Source organism: Acanthochromis polyacanthus, chromosome 6, assembly GCF_021347895.1.
Source record: "Acanthochromis polyacanthus isolate Apoly-LR-REF ecotype Palm Island chromosome 6, KAUST_Apoly_ChrSc, whole genome shotgun sequence".
NCBI classification, from domain to species: Eukaryota; Metazoa; Chordata; class Actinopteri; family Pomacentridae; genus Acanthochromis; species Acanthochromis polyacanthus.
The window spans coordinates 38916511-38942203 of NC_067118.1; the positions used below are offsets into that span (position 1 = coordinate 38916511).

A 25693-nucleotide genomic window follows, 5' to 3' on the forward strand; every position below is an offset into this window, starting at 1 on the left:
TTGAAAAAAATGGTTACGTGCGCATTTTTGGAGTAATTTCTAGGAACTAGAGAATTTAACGTCTTATTTAAATGCCTTCATCTGCACGACTTTTGAGCGCCTGCTATGTGATTTGGAATATTTGGTGTATTTAAATAGCCACACTTTAGATCAAATGTAAACAGGCCTCATACCATGAAATGAAAGTGTTAGCTTTAATTTAGGGTTTGCTAACTGCCCTCAGTCATTTTCATTTCTCAAAAAAGAAAACATGCAACGCTTGACACTCTTGTTTTTCTTTTAATATTTGGCAGCTTTCATTATCTTCTGAATGTAGCCAGACGCTTAGGGGTGACGCAAGAGATTGTTTCTGGGAAATCTGGACAAATTAAATGAGTTTTTAAAAATTCTTGAATATTTTTTATGTCACACAAAGAATTTCTTGCTTGAGGTTTGAAGAGGAAAGTATCTCACACACAGATTGAAAGTGCTATATGAAAAAGGCATATTGGTTTACTAATAGAATTTAGTCAAAAACAATCACAATATATGGATGCCAATAATAATATGAAGCTACTGATAAATTCCCAAGCTTAAATTAGGTTTAATTTGATAAGATTTTGCATTTTACCCTTAAAAGTCACATTAATATAATACATTTAGATGCATTTTTCTATACTGAAGTAACCTGGGCTGTGGATCTTGCATTTTTATATAAACTATGACTGGGAATGGAGCAATATTTGACCATGCTGTCATGTGTCATAAATGTGACCTGCTGTCGGATGTGTTTGGGCCACACAAGCATACACAATTGCGTCCAAAAATAGCGCCATGTCTGAACACTACCAGCTGACTGACTTCTGCTTTGGTTGCAGCGAGGGAGAGAGAGGACGGGAGGCGGGGAGGGAGGGCTTGAACGCGGGGAGAGGAAAACTTTGAGCTCGGCTCTCCTCAAAAGCAATGAGCGAAGTTCGCTAAAGGTCTTATGGATCGACTGGTCCGAGAGTTTCGCACCTGACGATGGCAAACGGGAATCAGACGGAGGTGTATTTATCCGAGCAGGTGATCGTGCTGTTTTCGTGCGCCCTGTCCTTGCTGGGTTCCTCTCTGATCATCTTCACCTACATTATTTGGTCGGATTTGAGGACAACACCAAGAAGGTTGCTGGTTTACCTCTCCGTGGCTGACTGGCTCTCCGCCGGCTCCTACGCCTATGGGGTCTCGAGAGTTTTCCGCAGCGACTCGGTCGACTGCGTCGTTCAAGGAGCGATATCCACTTTCGCCAACACCAGCTCTTTTTTCTGGACCGTGGCCATCGCTGTTTACCTGTACTTTTTCATCGTCAGGTCCAGCCAGAGAGTCGCTGACAGCCTGGTGTTGTCCTTCCACTTCGTCAGGTATGACACTGGACTGCACGTAAACTTTGGCTAATTGTTAGACTGCTAAGCTAACAATTAGCTGTTTATTAAAGTAGCGTCGCCGGTTGGTAGTGACCTATACCCCGAGGAACTAAAGCTAGGACTACTGCAGTTGGCTTTGGCTGAATGTATTTAGTGAACTATTGTAGTTTCGTCGAAGACAAAAATAATGAGTGTTTTTAAGAATAAAAAGTTAAGTTTTTAGCTGGCCCAGAGCTAAACCCACCGTTTCTATGGCAACACTGCTGGTTGGTGGTGACCTATAACCCCGAGGAACCCTGGGAATGGGATATTTACCTGGCGACCTGTCTGTCCCAGAACTAATAGAAAAACACCCCAAAACTGAATTTACATCGTAATTGTTCTGTAACTTTACACTGCAAAAAGGAAAAAAAAGTTAGCATCTACAGCATGGTTACTAGCTCCGTTAAACACAGCAGAGGAGCAGGCTTAGTTTGTTTACTCTGATAAAGTTTGCTTGTAAGACTTACAAATGTGTGTGTGTGTGTGTGTGTGTGTGTGTGTGTGTGTGTGTGTGTGTGTGTGTGTGTGTTCTTGTACTTGCTACATTGTGAGTACCATTTTCTGCATTTAACTATCAAAGTGAGGACATTTTGGCCGGTCCTCACTTTGAAACAGCCATGTTTGAGGGTGAAGAGTTGTTTTTAGAGAACAGGTATGAATTGAGGTTTGGTTAGGGTTAGGGTAAGGATTAAGTTTAGAAAATCAGTTGTGATGGTTAAGGTTAGGGTAAGGCTCTAGGAAATGCATTACGCCTATGGATGTCCTCACTAAGATAGAAGTACAAACATGTGTGTGTGTGTGTGTGTGTGTGTGTGTGTGTGTGTGTGTGTGTGTGTGTGTGTTAAAGACTAAAGCAGGGGGTTTTAGCTGAATGTATTTATTGAACTACTGTAGTTTCATCAAAGACAAAAATAAAGAGTGTTTTCAAGACTCAAAAGTTAGCTTTTTAGCTGCCCCAGAGCTAAACCCACTGTTTCTATGGTAAAAGTGTCGGTAGTTTTAAACGGAGTGAGGTACAATGAGATTATAACTAGGATTTTAGTGATTTTTACTCTAACTGGGTTCATTTAAATTCAGTTAAGATAAATCCTGTTTTAATGTTTTGATAGATAACTGATGTGCAAACTCAGGAGTCCAAACTACATCTCCAGCTACTTAGGACCACTAACAGTCATGAATCTGGGTGTCATCTGTGACAAACACATAAACTGTTGTTGCTTTCAAATGAGAAGCATTGTGCGATTGAATTCCATCCTTTGTCTGAATGAAGTAAAAACTGTGACCGCTGCATTCACTTCCTCAATGCTAGATCACTGTGACTCTCTGTCTGGTCTGCAACTCGTGCAGAAGGCGGCTGCAAGACTCAAAGAAAAAACAAAACATGGAAATCTTCACTTTTTCAAGAGGCTATATAACAAATTATAGTATTTTTATTATACAGTCTATGACTTTTGACCAACATCCCTGCAGCGGCTGTCTGTTTAAATACAGGACTGATTTTGAGTTTCTTGCATTTGTTTGTAACTCTATGCATGTCTTGACACTGGGTATATTTCAGAATTGCTGTGCTCTTGACTCCAGTTTTCTACAGTTGATGCTGGTGGTTAATACAGATCACGCATTTTTAGTAGCAGTCTTCCTCTTTCAATCACATGTTCCTCCTTCATTGACACATTCAAGAAAATCTAAAGATCTACATGTTTTCAGTGGCTTTTGGCTGCTCTGAGTGGTCTTAATATTCTTTTATTCTGTGTTCATTTTATTTTGAAATAAAGCTGCTATCCTGCTTTGCTTTCTTTAAAAAATTGTATTTACTTCATCTCATTGCCATCTTGCTCTTTGCACATATTATTGTTGCACAGCACTCAGCTTGTTTTAGATCATGCAGTATACATTTCCTTAATTAGTTTGCATTTTATTTGATTTAACTTGACCTGCTGTCTCAGTTTAGCTTAGTTTTTGCTCCATGTGGCTCCTTCTGTATTTCACCTCTTACTCTGTTATTATTGTTATTACTTCTACCAAAAACCTCACTTACCTTTAGGGGACGCCTCACCTCAATATGCATTTTAAGCATTTTCCTCCCTAGCAAAGAATTCATACATACAAGCTTTTTTTTAAAATTTAAATTGCTTCCGCTTTGATGTTATGCTTATTTTACCACGCAATAGGCAAAAGGATGTAATTGGTCCCAAACTCATGACATGCAGACTGATTATTTTATGCATGTCTTTTACTTAGTTTGTTATGAGGCCCCTCAACTACAAAATAATTAAAACAAAAACTACAGAACTCTTTACGATGGCCTTTGTTAGGATAAAAACCTCACTAAATGATGTTTCACTGTTCAATAGGTGTCCATTATGAAAGTTATGAACAGGTTTAACAATCTGCTTTGATTTCGGCACGTGTTTCACCCTTTTGTGTCAGTTTTCCTTCTGAACATTAATGAGCTGTCCGTGTTGATTTTGAAGATGTTTGGTGAGAATCGGTTCGCTGTGTTGTGGCTCTGTGTGGTCCATCTATTTTTGGACACAACATTTTGACCCCTAGGTATGCCTCACCGCAGTGCTTGTGTTTTTTATTCTAGTTTTGTTTCCATTGAATTAAAGATCAGACAACAGAGCCATTCATTGAGGCCTGTATGTATAACACACACACAACTAGGCCTTAAGCACTTTGACATTTAGAATGATTTCAAATCTGCCATGTGTTGCTATTAAACTATAGTGTTCTTGGTGTTTTAATAGAAGGGGCGATGCTTTTAGCGTGGTCTCCTACACTAAGAGAATGTGGCTTTGTGATGTGTAAAGCAATGACTCTTGCCTGACTCTGCAGTTTGCACTGTTTAACACACACAAGCCTTAAGCACAAGATAATCTATCACAAGGTCTCACATGTCTCTGAAGTGTTTGCTGCTCCTGCACCCACCAAACATTTCTGCAAAAGCTCACTGGAGATGTTTCAACTGAAGTTGAAGCAAAAATTGGCCTCATACAGCTGCACCAAACAGTGTGGATTTTGGGTTAGCTGTCTTCTGAAATGATGGTGTGATTCAGTCCACCTGCTAAGGGCCAGTGATGATCAGGTAGCTTTGTCAATCACACAGTCAAAAATCAATTCTGGGTCAAAACCTGGAGTCTTCAAAAAGTTCTAAAAAAAGAGTCTTGTAGCAGTCTTCTAGCCTAGCCGCGCTAGACAACCCACGGCAACGAATTTAATTCTCTGCCAGGGTGGGTCTAGTTACCCTCCATAAGGCTCGAGGCTGGATTCTCCTAAAACTGGCCGGACCAATCACCATGAAGTGTAGAGTCAGAAGGCGGGCATAACTAAGTGACGACAGAGGCGCGACGATTCTGACAGAAACAACCGGCGCACAATAAACAGTTATCTTTCGACTCGACTTTGGCCACAGCCCTTAAAGATTTGAAGCTAAAATTCAACTTGAAAGATAAACAAAGGACGGCACTGAATTGTTTCATTGAGAAGAAAGACGTATTTGGACTTATGCCGACGGGATATGGCAAATCCTTAATATACCAGTTGGCTCCGCTGGTTGGGAAGCTAATGGGACTTAGCCACAATCCGCCGGCGCTCTAAGAACTACGTCAGCCTATTCGTTGCGCTGATTGGTTGTATACCTACCCAACTGCCGCAGAGTGATTTGAAAGACAACCTTTTAGCTCGCCTCCCTCCCTGTCGAGTAGCCCTAGACCCTTGTGCCTTCAGAAACATGGGTCTAGCGCGGCTAGGCTAGCAGTCTTCAGAATCTGATGCGAATAATGCTCATTCAATACAGAGGCTGTAAGAACAAACTTGAGCAAAATCTGGAGATTTTAACTGACTACACAAAGCGGTACATCGTCTTTCATACCTTTGCAAATCCTTCTGAACACTCGTCTTCTGTTCTGGAACCCACAACCCATCGTCTTTAAGACCCAATCAGAATGTATACGAAGTAAGTTTACCAAAAGTTAGATCATCTCCTCTTTTTTTTATATTTCTGCTAGGGTAGCATTATTTCTGCTTGCCCTAGGGTTCAACTCATAAGTGCAGACGTAGAGAGGGCATGAACGTCCTGTTTCATAGGCTTCAGTTGGATTGCTGCTTTCCACAGGATTATTCCGTGTACTCATAACTTCAGTTGACATGTTCGGTCTTCCTATCTTTGTTAGCTCCTAAATTTGATTTATACAACCTATTTGTCTAATTTTATCATTTGTTCAATCTTAAAATGCCACAACAGTGTCGTACCAAATTTACAGCTTTGTGAAAGAGTCTTTGGATCTTTGTGTGTTGCTCTGGAATGTTCTGCTCTTCAGTAGGCTACACTGCTTTACTTCATCTTCTATCCCTTTGTGTCGTGTTCTAGCTGGGGCGTTCCTCTGGCCATCACCATCGCAGCCGTGTGCCTCAACAAGATCGGTTACGATGCGTCAGAGGTGTCAGTGGGCTGGTGCTGGGTCAGGATCCACGCTCCGGACCGGGTCCTGTGGATGCTGCTGACCGGAAAGATCTGGGAGTTTCTGGCTTACCTCACCCTCCCCATCCTCTACATTTTGATCAAGAGGCACATCCACATAGCGGTGAGGCCTCATTTATCAGCCATGTGTACACAGTATTAATATAAATCGAAACTAGAGTACAGCTTTGTGCATAAACTGTGCTCCAGTTTTGATTTATCGTTTTCTTCTTGTGCTTGAAAATGGGTTCAGATTCCGTTACACTCCTAACGAGAGGTGGGAATCCCAGGCTAATCACAGTAATTATGGTATCGGAAATGTGATTCATCGCAAGACATTAATCTACGATCAAAGCGCAGGAATTATGCATTTACTCACTGCACAGTGGAGTCGGTACGTGTGTGTATCGTCATTGTTTGCTTTCCTTCACCGTCTATTGTTGTCCCCCTGTGAGTTTTCTTCTTCTTCGGCTCACTTTTATCTTCATCCTTTTGATAAAATACACCACGAGGAGCCATTCAGTAGTGACTATTGTAAGTTGAATCGTTCTGGAAGTCCATTCAGAGCACCTACATGTTTTAATAAAAGATTAATATTTGCTGCCGTTGCATCGAAACGTGTCACAAGATGAAGTGATGCAAAATAATATCGATATTCTGTTCCACCTCTACTCCTGACAACAGCTACACAGAGATAGAGAGGTGTAAATGTAAACCAACAGATTGCTAAATTCAAACACACAAACCACCACTCTGCTGTCAGATGTGTAATAATAGACAGATTTAAACTTTTGTTCCTGAAGATGAAAAGTTTGTTATAATAATCATTTATTACAGAGTAAACATGCCATTAATGTATCTGTTTTGTTTTGTTTCTCTCGTACTTTTCCTTGACAGTTTTAGCAGATTAATTTGTAAACAGTCACGACTCCAGACACTGATCTGAAACTGTATCTCCACGTCACCAAAACAGACAAATAACAGAACCGACTCACCAAGATTCAGGTTTTATTTAAGTTCAAACGTCTGTAGGTCGGATTGACAAAAATGAAGAAAGAAGTGACCTCTTATTTTCTGTTTCTTTATCCATAACTTGAATAATATTGTTGACAGGAAGAGGAAAACTCCAAGTAATAATGTAATTCTGCATTATCTCCTTTATTCAGTCACATGTGAGGCTGATAATAACCCCAGTGCTTCCAGCAGCAAACCAGTTTCAGCTACTACCACAAAGATTTTCTGTAAATATGTAAGATATCACTTCTTTAACAAACAAATCTATGTAAAGTTACTGAACCATTACTTCTCCTTTAAAATGTCACCATTAGTACCTAATTTTAGAAACGTGTATTTACTCAATTAAATGTGATTTTTACAGGTTCACCTCTTAAATATAAAGGAATTATTTGTGGAAACGGATAAGTTAATGAAAACAACAGCAAAAAAACATATTCTTTAAAGAAAAGGAACATTTTTTTGGTTTCTCAGAGTTATAATAGTATTTATATCACACATGTAAACTATTTCTGTGATATTATTGACAGTTTTGTGTATTTCAAAAATACAGAAAAAAATGTATAGAATAAAAAGACAAAATTTTAGTAGTTTTTTTACAGTGTAAAAATAGAACCTTATAGTATTCCTAAAGATAACTATAGAACATAGATAATGCTGAAACTGGGCAGAACATGGCTTAAAGTAGCAAGAACAACAAAAGGAATGAAAAGTGATTTAAAATGACTCCAAAGATAATTCATTCAGTCAGTACTTGTAAGCAACCAAACATTTCAGTACATGACATTGTAGTGCAGATATGCAACAAAGAATACATTCTATCATGAATATACTATATATCAATCAAAAAGTTGACCTAAATATATATATTTATATATATATATATATATATATATATATATATATATATATATATATATCTGCAAATAAGTTAACTCTGAGACACACTATCATTTTATCATATGTCTATTGTAATGAAAATAGAAAAACAATATGATTATGTTTGTAAACTACACATTTCAAGCTTTTATATGATGGAAAACGTGAATGAAATGGTTACAATCTTTATGTCAATTTTCGGTAAAAAAGAACCGACAAACTGAGTGAAAAAGTTTACTGGGAATGAGTTATTTTACTGTTACCACTCAAAGTCTGAATTAGAACATCATAAAGGTTAAAAGGGGCATTTTGTTGTGGGGGATGCATGGTCGACCATCTGAGCTTTCGGACTATATGACGCATTCGCTCTTCTTCTTTTTGGTTGCTGTTCTAAAACATGACCTCACTCTGTGCACAGCATGCTGCCCTGTCAGAGTACCGTCCCATCCTGGCCAACAGGCCTCCATCACACTCCTTCTCCTCCATGGCTGACATGAAGCTCACACTCATTCCCATCATCTTCATCATCCTGCGCATCTGGAGCACCGTGCGCTTCATCCTGCTGCTAGCTGGCTCACCGGCCAGACAGAACCCAGTGCTGGTCACCTTACATGTGAGTTCAAAGCAGACATGTCCAGTGCAGAAGATTTTTGCAGTCTGCAGTTTACTTCTCCTCTGAACATTGCTTCATCCTTAGACTGTGAGAGAGAATGTTGTGTGTGCTGCTGAACTTCATGCATCCTGTATTAAATCTGTAACATAACTTTGCCGTAATAAAATAAAGTGTCCTCCTAAATAGGATGTAATGAAGTCTTTATGAGGCTGTTTTTTCTTAGACACTTTTACAACATCATATTGCCGCCGTAACTTTGTGTGAAACTGTGTTATTTCATGTTACAACAGCACAGGGGTGTCAAACTTATTTTAGTTCAGGGGCCACATTCATTTGATCTCCACCAGTATAATCACAGCACGATAACCTATAAATAACCACAACTCCTAATTTTTCCTTTGTTTTAGTGCAAAAAAGTACATTCTGAGAATGTTCACACTTAACGAATGATCTGTTTACAAAACATTATGAACAAACTAAAATTTGTTTAGAAAAACAAATTCACAACAACATTCAGCCTCAGTTTATCATTTACACATTACAACTTCCAGATCACAGAGTCTACAAAAGGACACAACATTTAGATATCTGGAACTGAACGATAGTGTTTTACTTTAAAAAAGACAAAAAACAACAAAAACAAGGCAAAATGTTAAAATGTTGTTTTTTTTGTGTGAATATTCTTAAAGGAACACTTAACATTTCTTTTTTTCCACCAAAAAATGTTGTCAATTTTGACGAGGGTGAATAATCGGCTGCGGCTCCATTCCTCTAAAAGCCTTTCGTTTTGACCCAACAGGGTATCGGCAACACCTTGCAGGGAGCGGCCAACTGCACCATGTTCGTTTTGTTGACTCGTCCGATCCGCACTCGTCTCTGCACCGCGCTCTGCTGCTGCTGCACCAAGTGTCGAGCTGAGGTACATCACTCTAACGAAGCCCCTCACAGTCTGCTACCTGAACAGGACGCCTCCAACCAGAGAGAAGAAGACGGCAGCGGCCGGGTCCGTACCGACAGATGAAACTTCACCCTGCAGAGGAGGAGGTGGACGAATGTTGACGTGAAGGGAGCAGCAGAGGTCTCCACTTCGCACTAAGACTCATCACAGCGAGTGCCTGCCGGGAGGGTCGTGGATTCTGCAGGTGACATCTGTGTCGCACAACAGCACTTTGGGTGATGGGATGATGCCGCCTGACTGTCGGCCAGCATTCAGGGAAGCATTTTGTCGCATTCAATGTGCTGCATCTCGCACTTTAACCCTCTGAACCCCAAGACACCCGTTTATCAGAGCCAGAGATGAAATAGTTGTATGTTCAACTTTTTCAGCAGTTCAGTAAAGAATCGTGTATTTCCATCGGGAAGATGAACCAAATCTAACCTTAAAACAACAATATTTCATAAAAATCATGTTGAACATTTCCAGTTTCACCCAAGTTTAAACGTTTACTTTCAGTAGACTCTGCAAACACACCTAAGAAGCTGATAGTAACTCAAAAAACATTCAAAACCTTTTAGGCTGAACTGCAGGCTGTGTTTACATGAGGCAAACATCAAAAATATATGTAGTAGAATAATGACTTTTTAACTTGAAAATATAGTTTTTCATTTTTTGTAATACAATAAAATAAATAAAACTGTTTTTTTCTGTTTTTATTATTTATGGCTGTATAAATATGTCATACCCATGAGCTCTCTCTATATTTAGGCCACAGTTGTGGTGTTCATTGCAGTAAATAAATGAGCCCACAGTGAGTAAACGTCACACCCAGAAGCTGCTTGGAGTTCAGAGGTTTAAAATGGAGGCTTCACGTTCAGTTGCTCTTCATTTTCTGTTCCCTCTTTTGAAAAATGTTACACTCCACAAAGGACTGTTTACCATGCACTGCTGTGAGGTTATCACTGTGAAATAGTATTGTAGTTTCATTTGTATTTTTGGAAAAATGATCAGTGTTAAGATGAGTAAAGAAAAAACTTTAAAGCTTTAAAGCTGCGTGTTTGTTTGGCCTGTTTATTGTCACCACTGATACAGAAAGATAACAGAAAGTGGCTACAAAAACGTTTCTTTAGATGTGGTCTGTTTGAGTTTGAATCGATTCAGAGCAGAAAAAAATTGTAATTTTAACATCTGTAGAAACATCTGACTCCAGTCCAGCACCATATTCAGCAGTATTGTACTGACATATTAAATTATATTAATGTATACAGAACCTGACAGAACTTGGAAGTTTGAGAAGTAGAGCATTTATCTGATGACACAATGAGTCGTATGTTGTAATACAGAAAAGACAAACAGTGAAGTAGAAAATGATCCTTAAGGTGTCATTTAAGAAGTTTTTGTGTCAATTTTTTTTCCAGTTTTAAATTATGACACCATTTTAAAGTAGTTCTGTTAATGTACACTTCTGTTTAAACGTTTGGAGTCACTTAGAAATGTCCTTATTTTTTAAAGAAAAGCATTTTTTTTCAATGAAGATAACATTAAATGAATCATCAATTAAATATTATTAATGTGGTGAATGACTATTCTAGTTGGAAACGGCTGATTCTTAATGGAATATCTCCATAGGGGTACAGAGGAACATTCCCAGCAACCATCACTCCTGTGTTCTAATGCTACATTGTGTTAGCTAAAAGGCTAACTGATGATTAGAAAACCCACATTCAATTATGTTAGCACATGAATAAAGTGTGAATTTTCATGGAAAATATGAAATTGTCTTGGTGACCCCAAATGTTTGAACGTTAGTGTACGTGTTTCACGAAAGATATTAAAAAATACGTTGGTTTTTTTTTAGATTATTGCTATCATATTATCTGCAATCTAAGTTTAGTATTAAAATAATGTTCCAGTTTTCTGTTAGTGTTTCTGTCAGAGTTACATGAAAATAGAAACCGTTCTCCTTCCTTAGTCAAATCTGGCATTACTTCCCCTGTTGTCTTGTGTATTTTTAAAAACAAAGTGACTGTTGCCTAACTTGGAAGTTGCTACATATTTTCAGCAGAAGTTGCAAAACACCATCCGTGTCTGATGTGCCACCAAAATGAACATGAAATCATCACTGTCACTGTGGTCAGGAGATGTGTGAATGATCATCACATGCCGTTCTTCCTCCTTGAAACCAGAGCTTCACTCGTGAGCCTCCCTTCTCTTCTTTAGCTGATGCTGCTGGTTGCTCCTGTTCGCCTGACGGAGCTACAGACCAAACTACAGAGAAGTGGTGAACCCACCGAACATCGCAGGGCTCATGTCACTGACCTCCTTTACAGCCATGACGTCACCTCCTGTCTTGTAGCTCCTTCAGCTCATTTAAATGTTGTCTTGAGATGTTGAGTTATTACACAGATGGTTGTTGAGGCATCATTTGGGGCCATTTTGGACAAAATATTCAGAACGTCCTGTTGTCCTCATTTACGGGCACCAAAAAATATTGTTTCCTTGTCTGAAAAATCCAAAAATTCTGCAAAAAAAAATTCACAATTTGACAAAAATTCCAATAATTCCTTAAAAGTTTCATTTAAGCGTTTTTTTTAATTAAAAAAAACTAACTTGGCAAAAAATTTTGAAATATTTTCAAAAATGAGTAAAAATCCTTCAAAAAAATCTTTTAAATTTCTAAAGTGATTACATATATATATCAGAAAAACGTCTAATATTTCCTTTAAGAACATTCACAAAAAAATCAACCAAAATCCAGAAAAAAATTTTAAAGAAACATTTTTTTTTTAACATTTGTTCTTTTCCATCAAAAAATGTTCAAAAAGTTCCTGAAAATGTTGAAAATGTGGACATCAGAAATTTCACTGTGAAAATATATATATTTTTCCACATTTTCAATCTTTTAAACAGACCATACTTCACCCGCAGGACAACACGAGGGTAAGAAAAAGTGCTAATTACAACTTCCATTACAAGTATGATATTAGTATCGTTACGGCCACAGGTAATTGTGTGCCATCTTGCTTCTGGGGTGGATTCCTTTTGGGCCTTTGTATGAGGAGATGGCATGTGTGGGTTCAGCTGTGGCTGATCCTCAGTAGATGAACCGGTTAATTGTTTTATTTGTACTTTCATGAACTGTTTGTTTTACTAAAGCGTCACTTTCCCTTTGAGATGTATTGGAGAGCAAAGTTTCATGACAAGAAAAGACTCAAGTAAGTACAAGAACCATAAATGTGTCCTTTAGTGCGGTAAATGTGCTCCCACCATTGATTTGTGGTTGCTTTGCGTCTCTTTTCGTCCCCGAGTGTGCATCAACAACTCTGCACTCATGAGAGCAGTTGGTTCCCATTGCTGATACTAAATATGTTAAAAGCATAAACACACAGCTTTCTTAGTGATAAAAAAAAAAAGTTTTCCTCGTGCCTAATTTATCTTTTGCTCTAAAGTAATGGGTCACAGTGCACAGTTCATCCTCTCAGACCAGCAGTAACAGTGAAACCACACTGGTCACCATGTCTGGGAAAAAGAAGGAAGTGAATGTTGCTTAACCTGATGACATCTAAAACAGCAAGCGGACAGGTTTTTCTTTGTTTTTCCTGTCCTTGTAAACGGCAGAGGACACACAGAGGACCCACTCTTGCTATATTTCCTACAGGAATTAATCTTTTGTGTCACTTCTCAGATTTGGCTGACATTGAAACAACCCGAGCCGGCCGATGGAAGACGCTTCTGCTCGTTCTTCTGCTGGCTCTCTGCCCATTTAATTCATTAAGTTAAAGAGAAGCTCGGGCCTGTGTTGTGGCGTACTACCAGGGGTGACCATTCACCAGTAAAGTTAATGGCGGCAATTTTTTTTCACAACACGGGCTGCTCATTTGGCTGCGTCAGTGGTTCCAGCAGCCAATTCTCAAACACATTTCTTCACCATATGGAGGAGGTCGGAGCTTCAGCAGAATTTTTGAGCACCACAGACAGAGCAGCTTTCACTCGTGAGACAGAAAGCATCAGAAAGATTGTGTACAACAACAGGGAGCTTTCTGCTTGGTTCTCAGATTTGTCAAGCGAGTGAATAATTAGGCAGCAAGCTACCAAAGTCCCAGAGAAGCTGCACTTTGAACTGCACTGTCCATGTGGCATATGTTTCTGCTCCTTTTCAGCTAATGATATCCACCGTAGCATTAGCTCCACCGGCTGTTCACTGCTGACATTGCTGCTGCTGCTGCACAGTTTCTGTGTAAAGTTCCAATTTCACATGAGCTGAATGAAACAGAAAAGCACTTTCTACTATAAAATCCACTTAGAATTTTAAATTCTCACTTAAATGTCAGGATTGTACAATGAAATTTTCCACATTCTTCCTTTTAATGGGAAAAGATTGCATTGTCTTATTCATTTTTATTTATTAAATTTTTTAAGGATGTCAGTCAGTGGGCTAAACTGCAGTATTTCAGCAACTGTTGGATGCCTACAAAATGTACAATTGGCACAAAAGACTCCACCGATGTTACGTATTAAAACCAGTCTACCGCTCTTTGAAAACACGACTGCACAAGTGAAAAAAAAATATATATATATACACACACACACACACACACACACACATATTTGTAGCTCCAGAGCATACACTATATAGTGAGAATTTTGCCCCAGAGGAAGATGTATGAAATCTGACAAATTGCCTCAAGTGGTATCATGTGAGTCGGCGCTGGTTGAGTCCGAATATCAAGAGATGTGGTGTACAAAAGAGATGAATTTCCAGACCTCTTTTGCCCACTACAGCTGTTTATTAATGGGAGCTGCCTTTACTGTATAAACATTTTGTATTTATGGTGTCTGTGTTGCATCCAATTCCTCATCTCTGCTCAAAGCTACCTCAAGGCTATATTACCTGTCACTAGCATGACATAAGCCATTCGCCACTGAACATTAGTGTAGTTAGGAGGAATTATAACAAGCATTGCAAAGTAGTTTCCCACAAAGGACATCCTTCTCACGCTGACTGCACCTTGAGATTCTGTCTCAAATACCCCAAAAATGATTGGAAACATGTGGCCGTCTTGGCAGAGATGAACACCCACAGGAAACTTCCTTAAACTTGTGTCCAGAATGCGAACACAACTGTCACTTTGGTTGTACCGACATACCCTGGTACCCCATTCTGCTATAGTACGTCCGACAGGGCCCCTGAAGGGACACAGTCATAAGCCTTTTTCCAAATCAATGAAACACACGTGGACTGGCTGCTCAAACTCCCACGACCCCCTCAGCATTTCTGCAAAGGTAAAGAGCTGGTCCACCGTTAAGCCAGGATGGAATCTGCATTGTTACTCCTGAATCAGATGTTTGGCAAACTTTCCCAGGGAGGCTGAGTAGTGTGATACCCGGATGCACACTTTGCAGCAACCTGTTTAGAAAAAAGGGAACCACCACCCTGGTCTCTGACTCCACAGGCACCGTCACCAATGATCAAGCAACACTGAAGAGACATTTCAGCCAAGACAGTCCAACAATTTCCAGAGCTTTCAGCATCTCAGGGCAAATCTCATCCACATCTGGTGCCTTGCCACTGAGGAATCTCTGAACTACCACGGCAACCCGTACCGTGGATATAAACAAAGCTTTCCCCAAGTCTTCAGGCTTTGCCTCCTCCACAGATAATGTGCTAACCATCGCCCGATACTGGCCCCAGTCCAGCTCAATAGTTCTCACCCCCCGGCTATATACAGAGGGCAATCACAAAGGGCATCAATGACCTTCTGGTCCCAGCTCTGCAACAGAACATCAACATGGCCAGCTCAGATACCATGTCCCCAACCTTCCCCGGAATGCAGGAGAAACTCTTATGGAAGCGGGACTTGAAGATCCCACGAACACGGGCTCAGTCAGACATTTTTAGCTCGCTCTAACTACCCATTTGGGTTTACCAGGTCTGTCTGGCAGTCCTCCCTGCCATCCAATCCAACTACACCACCAAATGGTGATCAGCTGACAGGTCTGCTCCTCTCTTCCCCAGAGTGTCTGAAATATATGGCCGCAGGTCTGATGACACGACTTCAAGGTAAGTCCATCAACGACCTTTAGCTTAAGGTACTCTGATCTCCAGAGATTTCAAGTAGGACAGGCACTCCGAGCTGCTGTCCCATACATAAGCACAAACAACAGTCTTCCCCTAAACAACACACAGGTGCAGAGAGGCAACTCTTTGATTCTCTTGGGAGAACTCCAACAAAATGGTGCCCGGCCAGAGACTTGTATCTGTAAACCCACACACTGTCTCTCAACAAATCTGGAGAAGGAGAGTCCAACACCTCTCCAAGAGTTTGGTTCTGGAACCTTTTGCTGTACATGGAGGTGAGGCCGACTATATCAGTACCACCAATTTTTGTAAAGTGCTGTAGCTTCTTGCATCAAAAGTGCAAAATATCACCAACTCAGTGTGAATTCAGGAAAGTGGATGCTGAAAACTAATTCTGTCATGTGGATCAGATCCCATGTTTCTCTCATGTGAATAGTGGAGATTGAAAATGTAATTCTATTAAAACCACAAATTAAACAAACACAGCCAGATGGGATTTAATCTTGATTCCAGCCTGTATATTAAATACTTGCATCTTTTTAAATTAAAAAATAAGCGTCTATGAAACGCTTAGCATCATATAAATGTCATTTATCATGTTGCTGAAAGTATTTCAGGCTGTGACTTTATATAATTATAATCATCTTACAATTTCAAAGGACTGTATTCCTTAAAAAGTCCTAACACTGAACCTTTATTTTAGTGAAATTGTCAACAAACACTACCTCTCTTATGATACTTTGCTCTAATTATTTCTGAATTATTCCCTGTTCCCAGCAGCATCATCTACTCACAAACATTCACTGTATTTTAACCTTGTTTTTGCAGTGAGATGTCCCTGAAGCAAATAACATCCAGCTTTAAGAATAAACCGCCTCAGGGACACTGTTTTGACAAACAGGCTCAGCTTTAGAGATAAGAAGTAATGCAGCAAGTGACAAACTGCAGACAAAGCAAACATTACCAAAATAAAGAAGATTCGCAGCTAGTGTTTCTGCAGGAAATGTGCCTCTTCAGTATCATCAGTGTGAGATGAATTGCCTTCAGCATGGGAGAGGATAAATCCTTCAAAGTGTACAAGACGCAATACTGAAGTCTGCGATTTCAACATTATGTCCTCATTTCATTGGAAAAATCCCTTTTGGCAAGCAGCCTTCAGAAACATAAGCAGTAGACATGCTTTATCTTAATCATTTACCTATCAGTGACAGCTGCTCTCTTCAAATAAGACAATTTCGTCCAAGGTGCGGAGCAATAAAGATACCCACATTCAGTTCAGGGCGGCATCTAATATCTCCAGCGAATTACATAAAAAAAAAACAACAAGCAACGTGAGAGCAACGGCACCACTGAGCCGTAACCCACCGCCGTGCTCTCTGATCTCACGTCCAAAGGGCAGAATCTGGTGTTGCAGTAATAACAAAGTGTGCTGCTATTATTGCTGAAAGTGACAACAGCTTCAAACGCCACCATGGAGAAGTACGAGAAGGAAGAAAAGCCTGTGGAGAGGAGAGGGGTGAGTTCAAGTCCAGATGTGATTATCATTATGCTCTTTTCTGTGACAGTGATGAAGTAGCCAAACTATGATTAATGATGTTGCAAAAAGTGGTTTCGTAACGTTTACTAATGTCTTCCAACAGAGATTGACTGTAGTCCTGGGACTGGCAACGCTCATATCCGCGTTTGGTTCATCCTTCCAGTATGGTTATAATGTGGCTGTCATCAACTCTCCATCAGATGTAAGAGGAGCAAAGAAAACAAAGGTTTAACAGTAACACACAGCTGGTGGTGATGTGTTTCTATTAGTGTTGTCCTGCTCTTTTCAGATCATGCAGCAGTTCTATAATACCACCTACATGGAGCGCTACGACAGCCCGATGGAGAAGGACTTCCTCACCCTGTTGTGGTCTCTGTCGGTGTCCATGTACCCTCTTGGAGGCTTCTTTGGCTCTCTAATGGTGGCTCCTCTGGTCAACAAGTTAGGGAGGTAAAACCCCTTTTTTCCATACATCATATTTAACATGATCTGTTACAACTGCATAGCAGTTAATTTGCTTTGATCCTCCAAAAGGAAGGGCACCCTCCTCTTCAACAACATCTTCTCCATCGTCCCTGCTGTGTTGATGGGAGTCAGTGAGATTGCCAAGTCTTATGAGATCATCATTGTGGCCAGGTTCATAGTGGGCATCTGTGCAGGTTGGATGCTGTATTTTATTTCTTTTTTTTTGCCATGAATCAGGCACAAGCAGGAGTTTTTTGATTTCATCCTCCTTCCCCGTCTGCAGGTCTCTCATCCAACGTGGTGCCCATGTATCTGGGCGAACTCGCTCCCAAAAACCTGAGGGGAGCCCTTGGCATTGTACCACAGCTCTTCATCACCATTGGCATCCTCAGTGCCCAAGTGCTGGGCATCAAACACATCCTGGGCAACAGCACAGGTACTCACTGCCATGCAGGCTAATCCTTCATTGGTTCGATGTTGAACTCATCCTTAAAGAAACAAAAATGGGTCTGTGTTTCCTCTGGATCCAGGCTGGACCATCATGCTTGGCTTGACTGGTATTCCTGCTGTGATTGAGCTCCTGCTGCTGCCCTTCTTCCCCGAGAGTCCCAGATATATGCTCATCCAGAAGGGAGATGAAAAAACAGCAAAGAAAGGTAGGGAATACACAAACTGCATCATGAGGCTACAACTACATAGGGATAGGGTGGTGAATAAGATAATGATATTCTGTATGTTTTGTCAACCTCAGCACTGCAACGTCTGCGCGGCTGGGAGGACGTGGATGATGAGTTGTCAGAAATGCGTCTGGAGGAGCAGTCGGAGAAAGCCGAGGGCCGCCTGAGTGTACTCAACCTACTGTCCCAGCGCTCCCTTCGCTGGCAGCTGATCTCCATCGTCGTCATGAACATGGGCCAGCAGCTGTCGGGGGTCAACGCGGTAAGAAATGCTCGACCAGTTGTCCTTGTCGCTGACACTGACTCTGTTTGAGATGTAGCACCAGATCTGAGTGTTAAAACAAATGCTCTGGAGGGTAAATCATCAGGACACTAAACAGATTCTATTTTTGCCTCTTCCACTTTATTCAGTAATTTTTAGCTACAGTTTTGGTGCATGTCGTTTATATTCTGTACATCGATTAATAATTTAATTAATCTTTACTTTAACTGTGTGTACACTGAGATATGAAGGCTTCAATTCTAATGTAGCAGAAAGGAAATAATAGACTTAGGCGAACAAACTTAGATAGCAATAAAAACATAAAAAGGGAATATCAGTCCAACAATAAAAACATTAATTGGAGATTTTGAAATCTAAAAATAAATTCAAGTAAACTAAAACAGCAACCGCTGGAAGTACATCAGACACAAATGGAAAAATTCTGAGGAAATTTTGAGTGCGCCAGTGCAGCTTTTGTCACATTACATGCCTTGCTATAATTACACATCAGGTATAATTTAGATAAGCACATTTTACTTTGAAAAGCCAGAGTATATCACAAACCCTGATCAGTTCCTTATCATATCTCTGAGTATTTAATTTGAGGGTGTAGCATGCTTCACAGAATTCTGCTGACTCCTTGTAAATGCATGTTTTATGTGGGCGTTGAAATTAAAAAAAATGTTTAAATTTGTTTAAATCCAGATTACAACAGAGCTGCTCACCAAGCTCTGTTACTGGGTCTCTTACGTTGAAAGGGAACCTGAACATACAGGTGACTTATCTATCAATGTGAGAAACAGACAGAAGGAAGTACTGTTTGGTAATCTCCTTTGAACATTGGGCTGATTTTGTTTTGACAGTCTAGTACAGGGGGAAGTAACAGAGTGGTTATTTTGAAAAGCCAGTGTATCTCAGAGTCTCTACTAAGCCTTTTCTAACATTACAGACTTTTATAGGGGCTTTTACTTTGAAAAGCCCACATACATGAACTTCCTCCAGTTAGCCTAGTAAAAAACCAACATGCAGTTGTAACTGATAGTCAAACCACTGTCTGACTCTTATTTAGAAGTTTAACCCAACAGATTTGACTTGAAGCTGCTGTTAGATACAATATTATACACTACTGATGGAGGCAGCCATGTTTGTAGTCCTTCTTGTGTCTATCAGCTAAATTATCTGTCAGTCGCTGGAGTACAAGTCGTATTGCAAAGATTTTTTCACAGTGCGACTTTCACAGTCTTGAAGTTTTGAACCAGGAATATATTTTAATATACACACTATGTATAATATAGATTTGCTGACAGGTTATAAAGACTCATCATTTCTGATTTTCACCCCTTAAGAGCACATGTATGATGTGAGACAATAAGAGTTTTGGTTGGCACTCTCTGTACTCTGAGGGATTTATGAAAAAAACACAAAACAAAAACAAGTGCTACAACAATGAGAGTTACACGAGGAGAAAGAGGACAAAATAACTAAGTTTTAATGTATAAAGTGTTGGTGTAGAAAATTGTAAGAAGATGACATTAACTGTTTAGTTTTAAAATTTAATGCTTAGTCTTATTGAACGAAAAATCAGAATTTGACGAAATTTCATAAAACGTAAACTTCGACTGCATTAAAAATGTAAGAAATATCAAAACGCAGATTTAGCCAAATAACAATCAAAGCCTTGTGACATGGGTCAAGTTTGAATGAAGTTTGTACTCTATAATATGCCAGAGTTACAGGGTTCAAAAATGGCAGGTTTTGGCAGTTATCTGATCAACTTCCCATTCATTTCAATGGGGATTTTTATTGCAGCTTTCTATGAATTTCTTAAAAACCGTACAATGAATCACTATCAAATGTCATAGCACACCATTTCACGATTTGATATATAACTTTCTCAAAGTTGTGGGGCAGGGTAGGTGCCAAAAAGAAAGAATTTATAAGAATAAACCAGACTATATTAAGTGTTCTTCATTGCTTTTGCATTAGCATATTGAATTAAAAATCTAAAGATGAAAATGAGTCTAAGTCACTCCAAGCTGCAGGTGTGGAAAAAAACTGTAAGTAAAAACAGCCGCCATGCGCAGCACAATGCAATAATTTGAGTGTGTTTGGCAAGAGCCCACAATCAAAGACAGTAGTGAAGTTACATAAGTGAGTAAAACACCAGGAAAGACCTTATAAATGCATAAAAGCCAGTGTCTATCACAGTGAAGGCCATTGAACGCCAGTAATAAAATCCCAATGCAGTAGTAAAAGATAAAAGTGTCCAAGGGCTTAAAAATCACTGCTGATGCAAGCATGTATAAAATGCTTTCATAACCGAATACTGATATAAAAGTTGATCCAATTATCTATTATTTAGTTTTTGATTGCGTGCAAGTCATAACTGAGCAAATATAGTATAGCACAAAATTTAGAAGTGATTATCATTGGCATAAAGATGAATGCTGCACCCAGATACATAGGAAACAATATTGTCTATTTAAAGTGTGAACAGCACAGGCCCCAGGATTGACCCTTGTGGGACACCGTTTACAACTTTCACATATTCTGGCTTAACATTTCTAATAGCCACACACTGCTGTCTGCCCATGAGGTGACTCTGCAACTATTCAAGCAACTCTAAACTATTTTCATTAAAACCAGCGCTGTGAAGTCTTTTTATGACCAATGCAAAATGTATTATATCAAATTAATTTGAAAGATGAGTTGTCTAAAGCTGTAATAATGTCACTTAAAACAAGAGGGACAGCAGTGTGCTCTGCTTTTCTACACTTCAAATCATTTCTGCTGCAAGAAATAATCTAAGCTGTACATAGGAATTTATGTCAGGCCTGTAATTCTTGAGGTCAGATGTTCCACCACCTTTATATAAACGGTAAGCTTAGTGTTCCCCAACTCCTGATTAATTCTGTATCCGTAATATGTTTGTTTCTTCCCTCTCAGATCTACTACTATGCAGACGACATATACGGCCAAGCAGGAGTCAAAGAGAATGACATCCAGTATGTCACAGTGGGAACAGGTGCAGTGAATGTCTTCATGACCATAGCTGCTGTAGGTACCCTGTAAAGTTACAGTTTGCACTTTGAAATCTAGTCTGTTGTTTGATCATATGAGCAGGAGACAATAGTTCTGAGCAGGTAATTTTTTATTGCAGGTCTTCATCGTGGAGGCCTCAGGTCGGAAGCTGCTCCTCCTCTGTGGTTTTGGGATCTGCTGTGTAGCCTGTGTGGTGCTCACCATCGCTCTCAACCTCCAGGTACCGTGTGAAAGACTTACACCCAATTCATGGTACACTGCTGCCCTCTGGTGGTTCAGCAGGTTGAGAAACCTTCACATCTGGAGATTTGCTGTGGACATTTATTTTTAAATACAGAATATTGATCACTACAGTAAGTATGGTGGGAATACAATGTGCAGTCTATAAGATCTAGCTCAGCAGATTGCACTCTGGAATATTTAGCATCCACTGTTGTAATTATTGTAGGGTGTTCATATATTGATTACCGAAAACCAGGACAGTCGGCCTGAAGTGAGATACTCAAATGATCTTTAAAGTTTACTCAAAGATGCCTTAAAATTTCAATACATATAAAGTCCTCTGTATGGAAAGAATATTGTTATATTACCAAATACTATCTATAAGCAAAGACACAAATTCAGATAGGTTTCTCAGAGATTACTCAACATGTTCTAATATGACAAATTTCCACAATAACAAATGAAATAATGATAGAAATAATGCCTCTTCTGTCTTAGAAAGAAAAATAACAAAAATACCTCTGCTATATTAGCAATCCAACTTTAACAAAAGTTTGCCCATCTATATGTTGCTGTAGAGCTGATCTTTACCAGAAGTTTTTAGTTGCTTAACAAGTAGCATGACAATCTTTGCAAGATTTGTCTTTAAAGCTGTTTTGCACAAACAGAATCCCTTTCAATGACTCAACAGTGTTGGCCAATTTAGTAGCCCAATGAAAACCAGGACATTTTCATGACTTTACAAAAAACAGCCAGGTCAGGACGGGAAAACAAGACATGTCCCGGGAAAATCGGACGTTTGGTCACCATAAATTATGGTAAATCTGTGCAACTTTAGAAACATAAGATCCATGAGTAGTTGTTTCTTTTATCATAGATACCATTGCATAATGGACAGTATGTGAATATTTCTGAGTGAGGATGATTGTGGTGTAAAAAAAAATGACTTGTTGACTCTTTTTCACTGCTGGGCTCTTTTCGCTCCTGCTGTGTTTTTAAAGATAAACATGCCGTCACACAGTCATATTTCTACCTCTGCTGGATTAAAATGGAGACTGTGCTGTTTATTTACTGTCAGAGTGAATCATGGTGTCAGAACCTTTTCTTCATCCATCACTGAACTCTGGCTCAATATACACTCAGGTTTATTGACAAATCTCAGCAGCACTGGAACCAAAAGCATAATGGGAACGCTGAAAAACATGATCCTCAGCTCCATGTTTGCTTGATATGACTGCTGTGGGAACTTGTAAAAACGGTGTTCTGTTTCCCACCACTGCCATATGGGTATAAATATAAAATTAGAATGAAGGAATATAGGACCCTGCAGCAAGCAATAAACTTCTGTTCAGGGCTGGATTCAGAGTTTGCTAAATCTGCTAAATCTGCTTTCTGGAAGAGGATCCAGACCTGTACTTTAGAGACCTTAATTTCTGCCTTGCTTTGAATGTTCTCAGCTTCCAGTCTGGTCTTCAGACCATCTACTGATATGTTGAGCGAGATACAGATGTTGTAGTTGTTGTTTTTTTTCATTTCTTTATTCAATCTGGATGTTTGCTAGTTGCGCTTCTTCCAATAGTAATAGCTTTAGTTGTATAGCACTTTTCATACAAGAAAATGTAGAACAAAGTGCTTTACATTCAAGGATAAAAACATGCCACCAAAACTCACAAACATTAGTTACATTTAAAACAAAAACAAATAAAATTGAACACATTAAGAAAAATAAGATAAATGAAATGAAATAAAAATACATAAAATAGATGAAATTAAAAAATGTATTTGAAAGCCAGACTAAAAAGGTAGGTCTTAAGTTTGCTTTTAAAAGTATTAATATTACGAGTCACCCTCAGATCTTCAGGCAGGCTATTCCATAGTTGAGGGGTATAGCAATAAAAAGATGCTTCACCATATGTTTTGGTTCTGACTTTGGGTACTGTTAAAAGGCCACTTCAAGAAAACCTGAAGGCTCTACTGGGTTTACACAGTAAAAGCAAGTTGTATAAATACACAGGAGCAAGACCATTAAGAGCTTTATAAACCAGTAAAATAATTTTAAAATCAATTCTGAAAAGCACAGGAAGCCAGTGCAGAGATTCTAAAATCAGTGTAATGTGAGTCTTTCTGGTCTTTGTCAGCATTCAAGCAGCTGAGTTTTGGAGTAGTTGTAGTTGGAATATATTCTTTTTATGGAGACCAGAAAGAAGAGCATTGCAGTAATCAGATCTCCAGGTAATAAAAACACAAATGAGCCTCAACATTCAGTTCGGTGTCAAATATTACATCTAAATGGTCTGGAAAATAAAATGATGACTTGGTATCACTGTTTGTTAAGGTTAAGGGGCAGTGGTGGTGCAACGGTTAAGTTCTGGACTGCTGATTTGAAGGTCAGAGGCCCTCATCCCTTCCTGCTCCAGGGGTGCCATACCATGGCTGACACTGCATTCTGAACCCTCTCAAAACAGAACTACAAAACCTGTGCTGCCCTCCTGCAAACCTACAATCACACCTAGATTGCACATTTTTTAAAAGGCATCATTTTAACAGCAACAAAGGCACAATTAAAAGGCGGGATTCTCACTAAAAAGAGCTATTTGCTCACACTTGAACCCATAAATAGTTCAAGATTAAAAACAGCCGCTTGTTTGTGTTGACAGGAAACCGTGACGTGGATGCCCTACGTCAGCATCGCCTGCGTCATCATCTACGTTATAGGACACGCCATCGGACCCAGTGAGTCTGACCCACCTGTGGTTGTTTACACACATCCTGATTACAACAGGACACTCCATTAGCTTGAGTGTTGTTTGGATGCGACCAGACATGTAATCAAGTATTCTGTGAATCAGCACTTAGTTGTTTTAAGACATGAACAGCCTCACTGTGACCCAAAAGAGTGATGATGGTGTGTTTCGGTTGTGGCTAACTGTCTCTGTGGCCTTCAGGTCCCATTCCTTATGTGGTCGCCACTGAAATGTTCAGGCAGACGGCCAGGCCTGCAGCCTTCATGGTCGCAGGATCCGTCCACTGGCTCTCCAATTTCATTGTTGGCCTTGTCTTCCCTTTCCTAGAGGTAAGTTATACAATTTCTTTTGGCTTGTCTTGTGTTTACCTCCTCTCAAGACTCATTTTTGTAACTCAAACAAACAGACAAGGCAGGAATTTGTTTAAGTAAAATAATTCCCATTAAAGGGGAATACTAATCCCATTTCACTTCACGTGGGCTGCTGTTTATGTCATCCTAAACTGTTTTTGCCTGATATGTTCACAACTTTTTATCTTCCTCTCCTCTTTGCCCCTCCAGGAAGGCCTGGGTCCCTACAGCTTTATCATCTTTGCAGTCATCTGTCTGGCCACATTGGTCTACATCTGGTTTATGGTGCCTGAAACCAAAAGCAAGACCTTCTTGGAGGTCTGCCAGATGTTTGCTAAGAGGAACAAAGTCGAGCTCAAACTGGATGCAGGCGATCTGCCTCTGAAGGAGAGCAAAGAAAGCCTAGAGGATGGCATTAAGGTCACGGCCTTCTAAGGAAAAATGAAGCATTGATGGGAGAGGAAGTGTGTTGGATAATGAACTGGACAATGGTTTAATGTAAACTCTATTTTCTATTTTGTGTGTAATCTTTGCTCATTTCTTTTTGTGTAGTTTGATTGTGAATGCTGATGTTTTCCGTGCAGGTTTTAAAATACTGGGAATTTAGAATAGAATAGAATAGAATAGAATAGAATAGAATAGAATAGGTTTATTGTCATCATACATGGCATGACGAAATTACTTCCACTTCCACTGGACGGTGCAACAGGCAGTAAGTAATAAAATATCACATTAAAAAATAAAATTTAATATATACATATGTAACAAACAGTATTAAAAAGACACCATGTGCAAAGGGCCAGATATGTGCAAAATGGGAGGCAGATGAAATGGAATAGGAACCAGTAGAATATGATATGTTATGAAAATGTGTACAAGTCATTTAACAAACCAAAAAGTCTCCTGTAAGCCTTCATTGGTGACAATACAATACTTGGATGAAGCTGTAACATGCATTTTACATTAAATATTTAAGGTGCCTGAAA

At 39.5% G+C, this 25693-nt stretch overlaps 2 protein-coding genes across 4 annotated transcripts; both read left to right on the top strand.

Annotated features, from left to right (window-relative positions):
• The first annotated feature begins 656 nt into the window (after positions 1 to 656).
• On the top strand, positions 657 to 10382 carry gpr157 (G protein-coupled receptor 157). 2 transcript variants are annotated; one of them, XM_022204797.2, is made up of 4 exons: positions 677 to 1379; positions 5797 to 6010; positions 8198 to 8392; positions 9192 to 10382. In XM_022204797.2, the coding sequence occupies exons 1-4, from the start codon at positions 1003 to 1005 to the stop codon at positions 9411 to 9413; spliced, it is 1008 nt and encodes a 335-aa protein (XP_022060489.1). In that variant the 5' UTR covers positions 677 to 1002; the 3' UTR covers positions 9414 to 10382. The 2 variants fall into 2 exon arrangements, with proteins under 2 accessions (XP_051805907.1, XP_022060489.1); XM_051949947.1 differs by lacking the exon at positions 8198 to 8392 and having other exon boundaries at positions 657 to 1379.
• Positions 10383 to 16757: 6375 nt separating this feature from the next.
• On the top strand, positions 16758 to 25693 carry slc2a1a (solute carrier family 2 member 1a). 2 transcript variants are annotated; one of them, XM_051950081.1, is made up of 12 exons: positions 16758 to 16924; positions 17049 to 17147; positions 17235 to 17395; positions 17480 to 17604; positions 17694 to 17846; positions 17941 to 18066; positions 18162 to 18349; positions 21296 to 21406; positions 21510 to 21611; positions 24271 to 24346; positions 24559 to 24686; positions 24922 to 25693. In XM_051950081.1, the coding sequence occupies exons 1-12, from the start codon at positions 16880 to 16882 to the stop codon at positions 25090 to 25092; spliced, it is 1485 nt and encodes a 494-aa protein (XP_051806041.1). In that variant the 5' UTR covers positions 16758 to 16879; the 3' UTR covers positions 25093 to 25693. The 2 variants fall into 2 exon arrangements, with proteins under 2 accessions (XP_051806041.1, XP_022060485.2); XM_022204793.2 differs by having other exon boundaries at positions 16763 to 16924; positions 24918 to 25693.

Excerpts from the sequence above, each read along its gene's own strand:
- gpr157 (XM_022204797.2), top strand. The coding sequence starts at position 1,003 with ATGGCAAACGGGAATCAGACGGAGGTGTATTTATCCGAGCAGGTGATC. Across the intron at positions 1,380-5,796 it reads TTGTCCTTCCACTTCGTCAG|CTGGGGCGTTCCTCTGGCCA; the intron begins GTATGACACTGG and ends GTCGTGTTCTAG. Across the intron at positions 6,011-8,197 it reads AGAGGCACATCCACATAGCG|CATGCTGCCCTGTCAGAGTA; the intron begins GTGAGGCCTCAT and ends CTCTGTGCACAG.
- slc2a1a (XM_022204793.2), top strand. The coding sequence starts at position 16,880 with ATGGAGAAGTACGAGAAGGAAGAAAAGCCTGTGGAGAGGAGAGGG. Across the intron at positions 17,148-17,234 it reads TCATCAACTCTCCATCAGAT|ATCATGCAGCAGTTCTATAA; the intron begins GTAAGAGGAGCA and ends TGCTCTTTTCAG. Across the intron at positions 17,605-17,693 it reads CATAGTGGGCATCTGTGCAG|GTCTCTCATCCAACGTGGTG; the intron begins GTTGGATGCTGT and ends CCCCGTCTGCAG.